Below are 19,778 nucleotides of genomic sequence, written 5' to 3' on the forward strand. Positions count from 1 at the left end.
ATTCTATTTGTTGCCACACTTTCACTTATACATACAATCTGCTAAACACAGGTTAAGGGCTTTATGCCCTATATGGATTGTGCTGACAGCATTAAATATGAAAAGAGAATTTTATTTTAACCTCGTGGTGATGTCCAATAAATAGTTTCTGACCATGAACTTCGAACTTCTGATCCATTGGTGCATTGCGCTGGCAGAAGCGTGTGTATCTTTGCTTCAATAGCTTTGTTAAGATCAAACCCGTCTTTGTAATGTAGATTCTTGGTAATGATGGTCTGTTTGATAAGGAGATGAGACAAAGCCAAACTTATAAACAGTGACAGCATCATGAGCCACATTATTAGGGCTAAGAAGTCCCTGGAGTGTTCCCAATATCTAAGAAATTCCTAATGATTATCTGATACAGTGTCCTAGACTTCCAGTCTAGTATTCCTGGCAGGCTCATTTCTGCATACTATATCATCTGATGAGATCATCTGAATCTGAACTTCTTATTCAAAATAACCCCAGGGGTGCCTGGCTGGGCTAGTCTGTAGAACATGCGACTCTTGATCTCAGGGTTGTGAATTCGAGCCCCATGTTGGGTATACAGCCTACTTAAAAACAAAGAAACAACGATGACAACAACAACAACAAACAAAACAAAAGAAAACCAAAAATAACCCCAAAAAACTTTGGAAAAGAGAAGAGTCTCTATGGCAAGAACTTGAGCTATAATGAACTTGAAATCAAGAGATAATTTTCAGATACCATATGCATATTACATGACAAATGATCTAATCACATTTCAAATATCACTTGAACTCTTCAGGAATCATATACAATAAAATCTTGGAGGTAACTGGAGAAAGCCAGACAAATTGTGAGCTCCGAGAGGACTACAATCATGTCATTTATCCTTGAATTCCCAATATCTAGCCAAGTGCCTAGCCCAAAATGTTGCTCAATAAATGTTGTATTTGAATTGTCTCTTGAAACTAAACTGAATGAGGAAGGTTAACAGTATGCCTCATACAACAGAAATCTTTGAAAGAACACGCTTGACTATGTCGTTAATAAGTCAATAAACTTTCATTGAACACTTACTATAATATATGCAAAGAACTATGCTGTGTTCTGTGGGATAAGTACAAAGAAAAATAAGGCTTAATTCCTACAAAGAAAAAGCTTATGGTCCAATAGCATATATAAGACCCTTATACAGGTATGTAAGTAACTGTAAAATACAGTAAAATGTGTAAGTATTCTTCAAGTCCATATTCCATGGATCAATTTTTTTTTTCCTGTACTTCTAATGGTAGTCTTAATACTGGGTGGGGTAAAAATAGATGTGGCAGGATACACAGGAGATAGCAGCAGGCATGGCAGCTTGTTATTTCTTAATAATAGCTATTGAGGGGGCGCCTGGGTGACTCAGTCGGTTAAGCATCTGCCTTTGGCTCAGGTCATGATCTCAGGGTCCTGGAATGGAGCCCTGTATGGGCTCTCTGCTCAGCAGGAAGCCTGCTTCTCCCTCTCCCTCTGCCGCCGCTCTGCCTACTTGTGTTCTCTCTATCAAATAAATCTTTAAAAAAAAAAAATAGCTATTGAGATACAGGAATCAGAGTGGACACTGACATCGAAAATTACAAGAAAGGTCCTAATAATCACACCGATATTTCAAGTGCATGCTTTACTTACCTTCCAGTGCTTGCTATCAATGTTTCGGTATTTTAATTCATATTCTATTGTGCATTCCTTAAAATTATCCAGAAACAGTGGAGGTTGCCATTGCAAAGAGAGATAACCTAAATATCCAGGGTCCACTATCTCAAAATCCTGAGGAGGATTAACTGAAATAAAATCAATAAAATATTTTTACTTTTTTCCTATATCTTATGACAAAACTTGCTAAACCTAGATTACTCCCATATGTCCATCAGGTGGTGAATGGATAAACTGTAGTACATCTATACAATGGAATATTATTCAGCCATAAGAAAGAATGAAGTACTGATCCATGCTACAACATGCAAGAGCCCTGAAAACATTAAGCTAATTTGAAAGAAGCCAATCACAAAAGATCACATAAGACCAATTTATATGAAATATTCAGAATAGGCAAATCCATAGAGACAAAAGTCAATTAGTGGTTGCCAGAGGCTGGAGGAAAGGAAGAATAACACATGACTGCTGTATAAATATTCGATTTCTTTGGGGAGGGGATATAAATATTCTGGAATTGAGTAGTTGGGGCTGTTACACAAGTATATTGTGAAGATACTACAGACCACTGAACAGTACACTTTATAAGGCTGTGTTTTATGTTATGGAAATCATATCAATAAAGCTGTTAAAAAGTCTAGAATACTGCTATATGCAAATATGACTTTGCCTACCTAGGTACTAAGTTTTCATAGAAACAGGCAATTCAACATGGAATTATCTCTGTGGTTATAAAGACCAGAATTTGGCCTAGGATGGGAACACTTTATTACATAAATCACTCTAGTAGCCAAGAACCAATCAGTATTAATTCAGTGTTTACTGTATGCATGTAACTTACAAAAGGGATAGAAAGTGTAAAATATGACTACTATGGCTAAACACCTTAAGGATTAGAACAAGCCGATCTTGTCATTCCATTCTGGTTAACTGAATCTGCCAACTAAAGTTCAGAGCTATCCCAGGGCCAACCAGGGCCACTCTTTGGAAGGACATAAGAAAAAGTAGCAGGCAGCTGAGCAAAGTGACATCAGGAAAAAGCCCATTTTATTTGTGGGGAGGGAGCAGTGCACAGCAGTGGCTCCCCCAACTGGTGGTTTAAAAAGCAAACAAACAAATAATTCTATAAATTTTCCTACTAGCAAATCTAATACTACTATAGTACTGCCCTCATGTTGCCTTTCTGCTAATAATTTTCCTTTCATTTCTGCCCATTTGCTCATTTTAATGCCTAACTTCATAATACTTAGGTGAAGAAAAGAATCTACCAAAAGAAATTGTGGCACAAATTATGATCTGACATGGGACCCCCACCAGGTACCAATAAAGGTCTCTTTTGAGAATGAAATGACAGTCCTATTGTTTCAACTCTTACGGTTACAAATCTTTGTGAAATGCATTGTTCTGATTACCTTCTGCAATAAGAAAAATTCATTAGACATGATTTAATAATTCTGTAATTATTTTTAAATTTTACTTTAAATCTCTGTATATTTTTCCTTATTTATCTAATTGTCTCAAAGCTTAAGGACCACAAATAAGGAAAGTTTCCAGTTAGCTGAGTACCAGGCAATGAGGTTTCAGATAATTAACCTATTTCTTAGAAGACTATACAAAAAGGTATGGAAAGTGTCTTTTAGTTTGGCTTTTATCCTGCAAAATGTTATCATTAGTTACCTTATGTGTGAAGCTGACTAGTAAGAATACATCTTTTGTGTATGGACCTCCTGAAATATTTCCAGTAAAAATCTATCTACTTGTTATGAACTTTCCCAGGGTAGGTTGAAAAGACAGTTAATATCCCAAATTTTAAAACTATTCCATTGTTGGTTTACCTTGTATCTCAGCATTTGAAGGCATAGAGCCAAATGCTGTGCAAATAATCAGGGTATAGAGGCGTCTGACATCCAAATGAATGAAAGCCATTTCTCCAAGATTCAATACTTTGAAATATCCACTCTAAGAAGGAAAAATACAACATTTTAACTTTATCTTACTTCAAATAACCAAGACTAAATGTGATTAAAAACACATTTGGAAACTCTGTGTGCTTTCTACCAGGAATTGGGAAAACTGTGCCCTTTTGAACCATGGAAACAGAAAAAACCAGGTTTGGAACCAATAACCTGGAAAGGGCGGATTCTAGGCTCATTTTTCTATAAGAGTAAAAAAAAAAACAAAACAAACATACAAACATACAACTGCCTGTATCCCTTCATACCTGCCCCCCCACACACAGAGACTTTTTCATACATCACATGCCTAGGATAACTTCAAATAGCCTTCAGCCTGAAGACTGAGTCAGACCCACCAGTGTCCTTATTGGTTCACAGTGGGAGTTATGATATCATTAATCTCTATAGCAACCCTCTCCCCTAGCAGCAAAGTAAAAACATTGATACATATACTCTTTTCTGAGATTAAAAAGTATTTGAAAGTTATCTGATTACTTAGCACAGAACCTACACCAAAGCCTCATATACCTCAGAAATTTTTTTGCTCCATAAATATTAAACCACCGTTCTCTACTCTTTATCTGTTCCACTCTTTCCTGTTTGCTGTATCAGTAAATAGCATTCTCATCTTCCCAGTTGCCCAAACCAGAAACCTGGGAGTTTTCTTCAACTTCCCTCTCCCATACAACCTCTCCATTATCACGACCCCTTCCAAGATGAGGAATTTATCATCAGGATTTCATTATCCAGTCTTCACTGCCTCCAAGCCATCCTCCATACCACATACAGCAAGAATGACCTCTCTAAAGGGCAAATCTTACTTTTCACCTGTTTCTTAAAACAACACTACACTGTCATGGAATACAACTTAATAGTCTTTACATTCTTGAAGAATATTGATTGTATGATCAAAATTTAAAGGATTCATGTCTCCACATACCTACTTAATCAACAACCACTCTTCTTTCAAAGAAAAATCACTACTCCCAGTTCTATACTTCTCTTCGAGTCTATATTCCTGGAACCAACAATTTCACAGGAAGTTAAGGAGTAAAGGTCATTATTCCAATATTCAGTGATTACCTTTCTTTTCTCCTACATAAATTCATTAAGCAGGGGAGACCCTCTCTCCCTGCACCACCCTTTTCAACCTACCTGGTCCATCTGTAATGTTCTAACATTGGTAGGTTTCAATTATTACATCATAGAATCTTGAGATCAAACTATTAAAGCCAGCGTGTATTTTGGAGACCATGTTAGCCCAGCCTCATTTATATACTGGGAAGTAAAACTCAGACTTGCCCAAGATTACACAGCAAGTTAGTAACAGAGCTGGAAGTAGGACAGAAATATGATTCTTAACCCAGTGTATTTCCACCCTATTAGGCTGGATTCCACACATTTGAGGATTATGAAAGCTCTTCCTCTGGGACTCCAACATTTAAGTCTTCCTTCAATTAGCTAGCCAGGTTGAATCCACACCATGCTATTTTTTTCTATGTCTCATAAAATCGTAAGAGAATAGCGTTTCTCTTACTGAGGTCCAATAAATCTCTCTCCTCAATTCCTCTCTGCCCACATGCAAATCCATTGCTGTCCTCTAAAGCATCTGTAAGTAGTAGGTAGGTCTGTCAACAGATTTTCCACAGAGCTGCTCTCTTAGATTGAGATGAACACACTGGTTACTTTGGGATCTAAGACAGCAAAGAGAAATCCTTTCTTATTACTAATAAGGATGAAGCCAATCAGAACTCCCTTAAACTGCTCCCAGAGAGATCTTAAAGTTCTCTCTCCCCTATCAATCTGTCCTTATATATTTTCACAGCCCTGTGTCGCAGCACAAATGGTGAGAGGTAAAAATCCCTTGCTTCTACTCCTTTTATAGGCTACTGAAATTTGATTCAGGCTATCAAATGGCGTATTTCCTAGATCAGCCCAAAACATTTAAGCAAAGGTAGGAAATGGAATAGTCACTTCCTGAGTCACTTTTCTATAAACCTATGAAAGGAGTTCCCTGAATTACAATACACTCAGGGTCCCACCTAGACCTTCTCATACAAATGAATGTGAAGACAACTCTTTCCTTGGCTTCTGGGTTACAAGACTGCCACTTGAGCAATGAGGTGCTTTACATACTATATGGTTACCAGGAAAGACAGGATTTTTCACAAGAGGGGAAGGGACCTGAAGACAAAGGGAAGATGGGGGATGAAAACACAGACATACAAAATTTAAAACAGTTTCTGATATACTCTCCACCCCCACCCCACAGTTAACAACCACTCATACTCTCCACCCCCAGTCCCCTAACAACCACAGTTAACAACAAACCTCATCTGGCCTTAACTCCTTATTTTTAAAAATGAGGAAATACCAAGAGACGTAGATGAATTGTCCAAACTCACACAACTTATTGGTTGTAAAGCTAGGACTGAAAACCAGCTCTCATGAGCCCTTTCCATTGACTAAACAATAAATTTTCTTGTTATAAGGAGTCTGTCCTGAACCTATTTTACCAGAAGCCTCCCCTGAACCTTGGTCAACCTACTCTCACCACCCAAACCATCAACCCAGCACACAGTTTTACCATCATGACATTTTTGGCAGAGTAATAATTCAATAAGCTTTCACTGAGCACGTTTGTTTGTTGTTGTTTTTTGTTTGTGTGTTTTGTTTTGTTTGCCAGACACTATTCCAGGTAAATCTTGTCCAAGATACAAGGTGCAAGTGACAAGTCATAATATCCGTAATAGTAGCAACCCTCCTCCTATTTATTCAGCATTCACAGCATTCCAGGCATTGCCCCATGCTAAGCACTCTACATACATTATACCATATAATACTCATAGTCAACCTTGGATGGATATACTATTTTCATTCCCATTTTAAAGACCAGAAGCTGAAACACAGAGAAATTAAACAACTTCCTGTAAGTCATGCAGACTATAAATGGTGAAGCTTGGATTTGAATCCAGATAGTCTAGTACCAGAGTCCTTGATGACAACCACTAGGCTAGGCATTTTCCACTGCTAAGATCAATGTCGAGGGCAGCTTCCTGTTTCTACCCACTCAGTTTCACACACTATTGCTTAAAAACAGTTTCCCACTGAGAATCTCCTTTGGAATGGCAAACCTAAACTACTTCCTGTTTTCAGCCTCACTTCCCCACCTCTTCAAAGCCATGCTACACAATCCCCTTGTTCTAGGAGTTGGACAGGGATAAACCTTGCATGACTGGAGAAACTCCAGGTACTTACCAATAATATAGTTTCCCAAGAAATTAATTATCATAGGCAATTATCACAGGTCCTCCTTTTTATCTCTTCTTCACTTTGGAGATATTAATTAGAATCTCTAATACTTCCCTTCTTGTCTGATGATCAAGCACACTGGAAAAAAAAAAAAAAAAGAAGAAGATAGGTGTTCCTGAAATAGCCAGCAGGCCAGGATACAGATTATACAAATCACAAGACAGGGGAGGTTATGGGTTGGGCTAAAAGCATCTAAAGCAAATTAAGAATTACAGCAAGGTATGTAAAAGCTGACAGGACTAATTAATCTTTGGATAAACAAATACATATACAGCTGAGGAACTTGTTATAACAAAAGGCACAGTGGTGTAAGTATCAACTTGGATTTCAGGTCTGCCTCAACCACTAATTTTCCTGGAAGTAAATTATAATTCAATTTCCATCTATAAAATGGAGATAATGACACCAGCCTGACAGATTTGTGCTGAAGATTAAATGAGACAATGTATGTGAAAGTACTGTAAGAGTTAACTTGCTCTGTATGCTTAGGAGTTTGCTTCTGAGTACCTTGCTACTAATCAAAAATTTGAAAATAACTTGCTGCAACCCTACACATTTGCTCCTACTAATTCAGCAAAATTGACCTGTCCATAGTTAATAAGTAGACAATTATTATTAACTTCAAACTTTCACCACCCTTACTGATCCATCAGTTGCCTTTGCTGATATTTGTCTTAACAATAACTTCATGAATTTTGCTTATCTTTTACAGTTTACAAAGAACTTAGTGAATTATTTTAACAAATCTGCAGGTGTATAACGTTGGTATTACATATTTACAATCAGTAATATTGCAGCTTGGAGAAGTGATGTGACTTGCCCAAGATCTCACAACTGATACAATCTGTATGGAAAGGCAAGGTAAAAGAAGTAAGGGGCAGAAAAATGCTACAAGCCTAAGAATGCAGTCACTTAAATAATATGGCTTTGTGGAAAAAGTTCCTTTTCTACCCTGACAAAGAAATACAAAAAGTCTATTCCAAAGTATCTGAAATGATCACAGGTTCTTATTTCATTTATAAAGGCAGTGGGCAAGTTGCAGAGACAAATAATTATTATTTTTTTTAAATAATGAATAGAGTTTTGCAATACCACTAAGGTGACTTCTAAAAAAAACACATAAAGTATGGCCATGTCATTTATGTTGCCATTAGACTGGAAAAAAAAACGGTGTTACAAAATTTGATCCTTTCCATTCACATTACTTAAAGTATCTAAAAAATCAGCCAAAGCATTAAGAATAGGGCTTAGAGAAAAAAAAAAATGGGAAAATAGAGAAGTAGAGTTTGAGGAAAGAAAAATGGAAAAGTGGGGTGATTGCAAAGGCTTAAATGTCATCTGTGGGTGAAACAATTTATATGGTCTTAAGTGAGAAGGCACACTGACTAGGAGATCTGGGCTCTAGCACCAACTTTGCCAGGGCATTTAGAAAGTAATACTAACAGGGACTACAGTTTTTTAAGCTCTTACCAGGTGTCAAGCTCTGTGCCAGATGCTTGATATGCGATGAGGGAGCAGAAGGCTAGCCAAAGAGAAAAGCATGAGTGGACACCCTGCAGCTTACCCCCACCCCCACTCCTGAGTGGGACAAGTGTGACGTTCTTCCAGGAATCTCCCAACTATCTTTTTTTTTTTTAAAGATTTTATTTATTTATTTATTTGAGAGAAAGAGAGAGAGAGAGAAACAGCATGAGAGGAGAGAGGGTCTGAGGGAGAAGCAGGCTCCCGGCTGAGCTGGGAGCCCGATGTGGGACTTGATCCCAGGACTCCGGGATCATGACCTGAGCCGAAGGCAGTCGCTTAACCAACTGAGCCACCCAGGCGCCCAGAAATCTCCCAACTGTCTTAATGTTAATGCCTTGCCAGGGGGAAAAACAACCCTAGCTTGATAAAAGCCAGGCTTCCAGTATCCTGAGGGTCTTCTTTAAATATGAAAATCCTTTTGAAACCTCCCTTTTCCTTACTTCCCCCAATTCCGGAAAATATCATCAGCCACTCCTCAAGACCCCGGTGCAGCAGTTCTTTCTGCCCACTGATCCTGTACCCATGCTTTAATAAACCACTTTTTTTTTTAATTTTATTTTATTATGTTATGTTAATCACCTTTTTGCACCAAAGACATCTCAAGAATTCATTCTTGGTCATTGGCTCCAGACTTGACCCCACTGAACCTCACCTATATTCTAAAACCACATCAATATGGATTAGCTCACAAACATTGATAGTTACTATATTATTATCCCAATATTACAAATGAGTCATTTGAGGCTCAATTACTCAAGGTCATATAACTTAAGCAAGAGAAGATGCGTATATCTGATTCTTAAAGACTATGTTCCTTTTAACATATAATATAATATTGTCTTTCAACTAATCTCACTTTAGTGAAGCTAAATTTCCTCTCATACAAGTTATCCCTGGGATATCACTCTGTTTCATCAGTTAATCTGCTGTGTATCCATGCATGGTTTCAGGATGTGACTCAAAAGCACTAACTTCCTGAATAACTAATCTCGTTTCAAGGAGACCATCCAACATGCACAAATGTCTATTCATAGCTTCTTGCCTATGGCCATGACTCAGCATCATAATCAGCACCTCTGGAACCTGCCAGATCCTGAGGTCTGACAACATGCTGAGATCAATACGTGGCTCAATCAGCATATGAACTAGTGGTGAGTCAAATTTAATTTAGATAATAACTAGCGAATAATTTGTCCTGCAGTGGAGTAATTCATAAAGAATGCTGAAGATGACTGTGTACTTTCAAACACACACAAAGAACTTTGAATCAGACAGATTCATCATACTTGCCACTAGTCAAGTGTTAAGACACCTCCCACAAAAATACACAAAAACGTTAGGCACAAGCTGAATGATAAAAATCACCGTAGACCAATGAAATACAGGTAGGATCTCTTTTCAACAAATACTACTTTAACAACGGGTTATCTATAATATGATTATATTTGTGTCCTTGACAACATTACATTCCAACATTGTATACAAAAAAAAAAACATTCTGTAGATGCTTTCCTATATGACATCCTGAGTTCATCCAGCTAACAAGTTTCCTAAAGCACACACAAAGTGAATTCAGTTTTGAGCTACAACAGCAACTGCCAGGTTTACAGTGTTAATTCATGAAGCTGTTCACACATTTCAGAATCAGTCCCTAATCTGAGCCGATAAGAGCTTTATTAGGTTATAATCCCACCCAAAAAAACACCAACAGACTTCTACAACCCTTTGAAAAAAGCCCCCACTTCATCCACTTCTTAGAACAGGTCAAATTGTTATTGTGAAATATACCTTATATCCTATTCAAGTGAAGTCACCGCTGTAGAGCAATGGAGTATCTTGGAAGGCACCACTTCTCTGAAACTAGCAAAACAATCTCTTTTGTTCACCACCCTTCTCCCCACTACCAGATGCTCCCAAATACTTGTCAGCAAGCAAACACTGTGTACTAAAAACATTCACTTCGCGTTAACAACTTCAAAAGTAAATAATAGAGTGTGCCCCACCCCCTCAAATTAAGTAAAAACAGAATACAAAATGTATCATAGCAGGTTTTAATTTTTTTTAAGATTTTATTTATTTATTTGACAGAGAGAGCACAAGCAGGGGGAACAGCAGGGAGAGGGAGAGGGAGAAGCAGGCTCCCTCTGGTATCATGACCTGAGCTGAAGGCAAACGCTTAACCGACTGAGCCACCCAGGTGCCCCCACCATAGCAGAGATTATATGACTTCAGTGTTATTCTACCAGTATATTCCTTCAGGTCCATGAGGTATAAACTGTAAATACATGAAAATATAGTATTATATCATATATAGTACCATCAATTATAGAAAGGAATGCTAACAAAAACATATAAATATTTCTATCACGTATTCATTATTTAACAATTAGTTATGAAAGCCTACTACATGCCAGGCCTTCTTCCAGGCATGAGGGATACAACAGTGAACAAGACAAAAAACCTGCTCTCCTGGAACTTTCTGGTGTGGGAGACAGACAATAAACATATCAGATAATTATAATTTCTAATTTTGATTTTTATAAAGAAAAATAAAGCAAGATAATATGAAAGAGAGTAATGAGGGCTCCTTTTAGATAGGGTGGTCAGGAAATGCCTCTCTGAAAAAGTGGCATTAAGGACCTCAGTGAAGTGAAGAAATGAATCAGGTAAAGACACAGGAGAAGAATCTTCCAGGTAGAAGGAACAGCACATTCAAAAGCCCTGAGGTGGGAATCAGCTTAGTAGTTCTAGAACTAGCAAGACCAGCAGGATAGGAAAGAGAAAAGTTTATCTGATCTCATAAAGATAGGCAGGCTGTGGACCATGGTAATGAATTTCTCAATTATTTTAGTAAAATGGGAGGCAACTGGACAGTTGTGAGTATAGCGACACGATGTATGGAAGGAAAGGGTAGAAGCAATAATGCAGGCTAGAGCTGATGGTGACGGGGAACAAGTTGATAGCAGTGGAGATGCTGATAGGATCTACTGATGGATTGAGTGCAGAGCATCAGAGGATGATGCCTCTATTTTTGTCATGGGCAACTGGGTAATTATTTATGTGGCCTGGGGATGACGGACAAGGGATCAGCTTTGTATGGTTCAGTTTAAGCTGCCTAACTAAACATCCAAGGGAGGAAGATGAATAGGCAGTTGGATATTTGACTCTGGAGATTAGAGGAAAGACCAGAGCTATAGATATATATTTGGCAGTCACCAGTATATAGATAGTATTTAAAGCCACAGAAACAATTGAAGTCCCCTAGGGTATAAAATAGATGAAATAAAGAAAAGAGGACCAAGAACTGAGATCTGGGACCCTCCAATCTATAGAGGTCAAAGAAATGAGGATGTACCAACAAGGGAGACTAAGGAGAAGCCAGGGAGGTGAGAGAAAAATCTAGAGTTTGTGGTGCCCCAGAAACCAAGTAAAGAAAATGTTTCAAGGAGTGATAGATAATGTCAAAAGCTGCTGATAGGACAAGTAAGATGAGACCTGAAAAAGATCTAATGGATTTGGCAAATGGGAAATAATTGGTGACGTTGATAAGGGAACATGTGGAATATTTGAAGCAAAACTCAGATTAAAGTGGGTTCAGGAAAGAATGGATGGGCCAGTGGAGACAATGACTACAGTTAACTCTGCTGAGAAGTTTGCTATAAAGGGTCATAGGTGCTCCTGCTGGGAGGCAATCACACATTTCTTTCCTCTTGAAAACATAAATGGAGAACATCTCACATGAAGGTTTGATCCTACTCTTCCTTGGATTTATTATTTTTTTCTTTAATCTTATTTATTTATTTGACAGAGAGAGAGACACCAAGAGAGGGAACACAAGCAGGGGGAGTGGGAAAGGGAGAAGCAGGCTTCCCGCGGAGCAGGGAGCCCAATGCGGGGCTTGATCCCAAGACCCCAGGATCACGACCTGAGCTGAAGGCAGACGCTTAATGACTGAGCCACCCAGGCGCCCCTGGATTTATTTTTTTTTAAAGATTTACTTATTTATATGAGAGAGAGAGAGTGTGCAGAGGGTGGGGCAGAGGGAGAGAGAATCCTTTAAAAAAAAAAAAAAGATTTATTTATTTCAGAGAGAGAGAGAGTGTGTGCACGAGCCACGGGGATGGGCAGACGGAAAAGGGAAGCGGGCTTCCCGCTGAGTGGGGAGCCTGAGGTGGGGCTCAATCTCTGGACCCTGAGATCACAACCTGAGAAGAAACCAAGAGTAGGACACTCAACCAACTGGGCCACCCAGGCGCCCTGAGGGAGAGAGAATCCTTAAGCAGACTCCATGCTAAGTGTGGAGCCCAACTTGGGGCTCAATCTCACAACCCCGACATCACACCCCGAGCCAAAACCAAGAGTCAGACGCACAACCTGTTCACCACCCAGGCACACCTCCTTGATTTTTGCCATACCTGTTTAGTAACGGCAGGTGTTCTTATTTGAGGGACTCAGGCCTGAGTATTTTAGAATTATACTATTAAAGAGTACCATACCAAGACAGAACATTTTTTCTAGGGCAACTAGAAACTATCAAAGTTTAGTTTCACCAGTGATTACTATAACAAATACTTTCCATCTGCTCAAATTGTTTTGCAACGCTATCTCCAACTTCTTGCATTTCTAATGAAATAATATTTTAAAAAACTTACCATTTCTCCAGGCTATTGAACATCTTTACTTTCTATGTGCAATCTGAGATTTCATTTTTTTCCTTCTAAATTTGTCTTTTGCAGCAAAAGTCATCAGAAACAATTTTATTTTTATAAGGCATATAAAAAATTCAGCTGTTAGTCTAGAAACATAATTGAAGATCTGAATTGAGGAATATCAGAGATTCTGGTTCTTGTCCTGATTTCAAAATGCAAAATAGGAACATATCGCCTTTATTATATGTTGAAAACTTTGAAACTGAGGGATCAAACAATACAACTGGACATACTCCCAGAGTTCCAGTAAGTGCATCTCTCTAGGCAAGAGGATTTGTATTCTGGCTAACAGAGTATCTGAGACTCAGACCATGGAGGGTAGCTAATCCATCATTTCAGGCTGTTTGTTTCTTCTCCCTCATGCCCTTCTCCTTCCTGCCCCCACTTTCTTTTCTTTTCTCTTGTTTCTGTTTTCTCCGTCTTCCTCTTTCTTACTGATGTTTCTCTTTTCCATTAAGTAGAAATTAATATATTTTTGGATCACTGGCTGTCCTAATTTTTAAAACACTGGAGCATTCTCTCTTCTCAATACATTTTCATTAGTTCTTTGGCTTCAGAATAATCACTTGATCACTTAAAGATTAAACCAGTTTTGTAACCTTGTAAGTTTACTTTTTAAAAGTGCTTATGACAGGAGTACCTGGGTGGCTCATTCAGTTGAGTACCAACTCTTGGTTTCAGCTCAGGTCATGATCTCAGGGTTGAGATTGAGCCCAGCGTCAGGCTCTGTGCTCAGCAGGGAGTCTGCTTGAGATTCTCTCTCCCTCTCCCTTTGCCCCTCCCCCACCAAAATAAATAAATAAATCTTTTTTAGAAAAGTGCTTTTCTAAAGTGACCAAAAAAAGAGTTATTTTTTTTTACTTGTATGTGGGCAGAGATTTATTGTTCTTCAGTGGACTTACTGCCCTTCATAAAAATGAATTTCCTGCTTTAAGAGAACTGGTTTTTATAATCATATCTGCTTAAAAGTTCAAAATCCACTTCATAATCCTAAGTGATAGGTCTGCCTACCTACCCAGTTTCTCACTGTTTTTGATAGCTGCTTTTGAGCCTGGGTGAGACAGTATTTCCTAAGTGACTTTAGAGCACTCTCATCAAAATGCAACCTCAGAGTCTCTATTTTTCCAGCCTGTCCTTTGATTGCTGTATTGGTGCTGACACAGTCATAGGCATCCATCCAGATCTTCATTTCACAGACATTTCCTGAGCATCCATTTTTCATTCAAGGCTATAGATATGAAAACAACCAAGACATAGTGTTCCCTAAAGTCTACTGAAGGAGCAGTCAAAAAAAAAACAAACCAAAAAACAAAAAACAAAAACCTCACTACATACCTATTAGAATGGCCAAAATCTGGAACACTGACAACAACAAGTGATAAAGAGGATGTGGAGCAACAGGAACAACCATTCATTGCTAGTGGGAATGCAAAGTAGTACAGCCACTTTGGACGACAGCTGGGTGATTTTTTTTTTTTTAAGATGTTATTTATTTATTTGACAGAGAAAGACACAGCGAGAGAGGGAACACAAACGGGGAGTGGGAGAGGGAGAAGCAGGGAGCCCGATGCGGGACTCGATCCTGGGACTCCAGGATCATGACCTGAGCCGAAGGCAGTTGCTTAACCAACTGAGCCACCCAGGCGCCCCAGCTGGGTGATTTCTTAAAAGCTAAACACATTCTTACTATACCACCCAGCAATCATACTCATTGGTATTTACCCAAAGAAGTTGAAAACTTAGGTCTACACAAAAATCTGAGCATGGATGTTTCTAGCAGTTTTATTCATAACTGCTAAAACTTAGAAGCAACCCAAGATGTCTTTCAAGTAGGTGAAAGGATAAACAAACTATGGTATATCCAGACAATGGAATATTATTCAGTGCTAAGAAGAAATGAGTTATCAAGGCATGAAAAGACATGGAGGAACTTTAAATGCCTATTACTTAGTGAGTGAAAGAAGCCAATCTGAAAAGGCTACATACTATCTGATTCCAATTATATGACATTCTGGAAAAGCCAAAAGTATGAAGACAATAAAAAGATCAATGGTTGCCAGGGACTGGAGTGAGCGAGAGGGATAAATAAGCAGAGCACAGAGGATATTTAGGGCAGAGAAAATACTCTATATGATACTATAATAGTGTATACATGCCATTATACATTTGTTCAAACACATAGAATGTACAACCATCAAGAGTAAACCCTAATGTAAACTATGGACTTTGAGTGATAAGGACGGGTCAACGTAGGTTCATCAACTGCTACAGATGAACCACTCTAGTGTGGGATATTGAAAATGGGAAGACTATGCATGTGTGGGAGCAGGGGGCATATGGGAAATTTCTGTAACTTCCTCTGTATTTTCCCATGAACCTAAAATTGTTCCAAAATTAGTCTTTTAAAAAATAAATTATATAAACTTAGAGTTAAATAAATTATAATACAAGCAAAATTAATAAAGTGTGAGCCTTCTCTCCGGCTACTGGTAGAAATATAAATTGGTACAATCTTTTTTGGAGGTGGTGCAGCTAAGATTACTAGCTGTCTCATAATATTCATCTCCTTCAGTAGTACTGGAGCCCCCAAGGTTTAGCAGGACACATGGCCACACAAAATGAAGACTACATTTCTGAACATCTTCTCAGCTACATGTGGCATGTGCTTAAGGTCTGGCCCAAGAGATGTAAATGGAAGTGTCATCTCCAATCTCTGGGTCATACTTTTTTTTTTTTTTTAATTTAAATTCAATTTAGTGGGGCACCGGGATGGCTCAGTCGGTTAAGTGTCTGCCTTCGGCTCAGGTCATGATCCCAGGGTCCTGGGATCGAGCCCCACATCGGGCTCCCTGCTCAGTGGGGAGCCCACTTCACCCTCTCCTCCCCGTTCGTGCTCTCTCTTGCTATCTCTGTTGCTATCTCTGTCTCTCTCTCTCCAATAAATAAAATCTTTAAAAAATAAATAAACAAACAAATAAATTCAATTTAGTTAACATATACTGTATTATTAGTTTCAGGGGTAGAATTTAGTGATTCATCAGTTGCGTTTAACACCCAGTGCTCATTCCATCAAGTGCCCTCCTTAATGCCCATCACCCAGTTACGCCATGCTCCCACTCACCTCTCTGGGTCTTACCTTTAAAAAGAATGGATGTTTTCGCCCCTCCTCCTTTCCTCCTTTCTCTATCCTGCTGCTTAGAATATGGTTTTGGTAGGGGCACCTGGGTGGTTCAACCAGTTAAATGTCTGCCTTTGGCTCAGGTCATGATCTCAGGGTCCTGGGATGGAGCCCCAGTGTCAGTATCAGGCTATGCACTCATAGGGGTGTCTGCTTCGACCTCTGCCCCTCCCCCTGTTCATGCTTTCTCTCTCTCAAATAAATACATAAAATCTTTAAAAAAAAAAAAAAAGAATATGGTCTTGGTAGTGAGCCACCTTTGATCAAGTAGATGAGGGAAACACCCTAGGTGTGGTCGAACAATGAGTTTGGAGTAGCCCAGGGCTCTTGACCTCATGCAATAAAGCTGTATATTCTTCCTGCAGCTTGCTACCTCAAGACACTCAAGTAAGAGCAAAATAAACCACTTTCTTATTTAAGCAGAACCTGTAACCTAATTAGATGAGTATTTAGCATTGTGTATTAAAATACTTTGAGGGCGCCTGGGTGGTTCAGTTGGTTAAGCGACTGCCTTCGGCTCAGGTCATGATCCTGGAGTCCCAGGATGGAGTCCCGCATAGGGCTCCCTGCTCAGCAGGGAGTCTGCTTCTCCCTCTGGCCCTCCCCCTCTCATGTGCTCTCTCTCTCTCTCTCTCTCTCTCAAATAAATAAAATCTTTAAAAAAATAAATAAAATAAAATACTTTGAAAGTTCATAACCTTTCAAGCACAAATTTCCAGGAAATAAAAGAAGTTTGCACTTACACTGTCCAACCCCTTATTTTCTACATAGCCTGAGTCAGAAGCTCATTCCTGTAAAGGGCCACATTTAAACTATGTAGTACTTCCTTTGGCTAAAATCTGCAACCAGATACCTGGGGCTGGGAGGAGGGAACAAACTTGAACCACCCCACTTGCAAATAATATAATCACAAAATGCTGAAGTAGAAACTTTTTACAGTGACCAAAAAAACATTTCAATTTACCCCTCTGAGGCCTTCGAAGTCCTTACAATAGTAAACAAGAGGATACAAGTGCTGGAGGACTCTCTATGGCCCTCTGGAGGTTCGGCTCATAATAACTACTCTCGTGTACCACAGCACTTCTTCCTACCACAAGCTGCTGCCACAGTGTTCTGATTGATGTTGTGATGATGCACTCACATATCTTTAATCATACGTAACTTCTCCTTTTCCAGATATTGACAGTTTTGGTTGTCATGTCACCCCACATGTTTTGGCTATTATCAGGATACCCTGGAGTTCAAGTTTCCTCTCAATAAATCAGTACTAATTCTGTCAACAATGTACACTGTTCTTCCTGCAAAAGTGGTAGATAAAGCAAATGGCTGATTCCATAATTAGTGATTAATCACTGCTGGATGAGCAAAGTCAAACATGCCTAGGGGAAAGAACACTACTTGTAATAGAATCACGCCTTTAGAACATGGCTTTGTCTTCCTTTGCCCTAGCATCCATGGGAAAGTTAGAATGACTAATACCTCTTACCCCCTAACTCCACTTCATTCCTTAGAAGTGGGTGGGATGCTCTTCAGGAGCTCCTAGGCCCATCTGATTCTACTGATACTTACTGCAAAAAGACGAGATATGTGTACAAATTTACACACACAAACACATACTTAGCTTCCACCATCTATCACCATGGCTTAAAAATAAATGAGAAAACAGAGGCCAGAGAAATTAAATGATTTTCCCATAATCTCATTTCCTTCTAGCTTAGGTCTTTAAGTACTGCCACTCTGATCATTTTTTCTGCTTTGCAAAGACTTGACTGTTTTTTCCCAAATTCATCCATCAGATTTGGCCTTGTTTCCTTTCTTTATGCCATCTAGATTGGCTTCCATACCCCAAACTAAACTTTCCTCTCTGCTTTTTTATCATAACTTCCTAACAAAACTCCAACCCTAAATGAATTCAACTCTCAGGTCTCCCCTGTGCCTGTCACTGAGCAGGTGAGTGCTGATGGAACAAGTCCCACAATAGATTGGTTCCATGATAAATTCCTAATATTCATTTTATATAAATCCACCGTACTACTCAAAAACACTATTACATGTCTCCGTTCAACTTTATTCCATTATTGACAACAATTAAGGCTTTTTTCTAGTATCTTCAATCCTTTCATTCCTTCTCCTCCAACCTCAGCACATGACTTTACCTCTTTAAAAACAAAATTAAGCCATCAGTTGGAAATTCCCTCATCTTCCTGATTCCATATTTTCCCCACATCCTCTCTTCCTTCCCTCCTGCTATAATAAAGGAAGTATATTTCCTACTATCTAAGATAAAATATCTCTTGTGTGTTTTGCATTCCCATCCTGCTCACATTATCAGAAATCTTACAATTTAATTTTTTTCTTCTCTTTAATATCTTTAACATACATAAGATGTATGTACGGATAAATGTCTCAGCCAGATACAACCCATTAGCATTCAAACATGCTCATCTCTCCCTAAGCTTAAAAAACATAAATTAGCTTGCCCACATATTTGCCTCCAGCTACTGCTCCAACACTTCTTTACAGCCAAACTTCTAGAAAGAGTTGTCTATATTTGCTATTTTCCCCACATGCCCCCACTCACTCTTTATCACTCCATTTTCTTCTAGTTTTTTTTTTCTTCATCCCACCACCAATCCATGACTCTTCTTAAAACAGGACCCACTAGAATAACTAATGACTTCATGTTACTGATTCAATATTTTTCATTCCAATCTTGTTTCTCTCTTAGCGGCATTCACCTGTTTACCACCATCCTTGAAACACTAATCCTTTGGCTTTTCTGACAACAGCTTCCCAGTTTTCCTTCTGTCTCTCTGGCTACTCTTTTTATTTCATTTATAGGCTTATCCTTTACTTATCCTAGTATTATACATCAGAGTTCTTTGGCCCTCATTTCTTCTGACTTTATGTTCTCCCTAGGTATTTTTATCCACTCCTACACCTTCCATTACCATCAATATGACAATGACTTTCAAACATGTATCTCTCATCCAAACTAGTGCTCTAAGCTCCAGACTTGTATATCTAATTGCTTTCTTAAGATCTTCACTTGGAAGTCTCAAACATACCTCAAATGCAAAATGCCAAACACCAAAATCATGATCTTCCATCTGAAAATGGGTCCTCTTGTCAGAGATGTAGTTTCAAGGTGTAGTAGTTCCAAGTTACTAGTTATCAGTGGTGTCCATTCAACAGTACAAGCCGGAAACCAGGCACCCTAGACACCTGACATTACATCTCCCATGTCCAATCCATAATCAAATTCAATTCAGTTTTCAAACATCCCTTGAAACTACTTATATCCATCTATACCCCTACCATGGTAGTCCAAACAAAATCACCATCATAATTTGCCTGGACTATTACAATAGCTTCTTTAAAAAAAAAAAATCTGTA

The 19,778-nt window shown here is 38.7% G+C and overlaps 1 protein-coding gene across 4 annotated transcripts in view; it reads right to left on the reverse strand.

Annotated features, from left to right (window-relative positions):
- Positions 1-19,778, reverse strand: part of IL13RA2 (interleukin 13 receptor subunit alpha 2) — a 98,105-nt gene that overhangs the window by 19,450 nt on the left and 58,877 nt on the right. For 3 of the 4 annotated variants that reach the window (XM_035007474.1, XM_035007464.1, XM_035007484.1), the window contains 4 exons: positions 6,918-7,049; positions 3,540-3,663; positions 1,681-1,832; positions 122-275 (listed from right to left, as the gene is read on the reverse strand). In XM_035007474.1, coding sequence (XP_034863365.1) covers positions 122-275; positions 1,681-1,832; positions 3,540-3,630 — 397 coding nt within the window. In that variant the 5' untranslated portion in view covers positions 3,631-3,663; positions 6,918-7,049. Of the gene's footprint in view, positions 1-121; positions 276-1,680; positions 1,833-3,539; positions 3,664-4,814; positions 4,971-6,917; positions 7,050-19,778 lie in introns of those variants that run through there. The other variant, XM_035007455.1, reaches the window with a different exon arrangement.

Source organism: Mirounga leonina, unplaced genomic scaffold (genome assembly GCF_011800145.1).
Source record: "Mirounga leonina isolate KUSES-001 unplaced genomic scaffold, KU_Mleo_1.0 Mir_101664, whole genome shotgun sequence".
NCBI lineage: Eukaryota > Metazoa > Chordata > Mammalia > Carnivora > Phocidae > Mirounga > Mirounga leonina.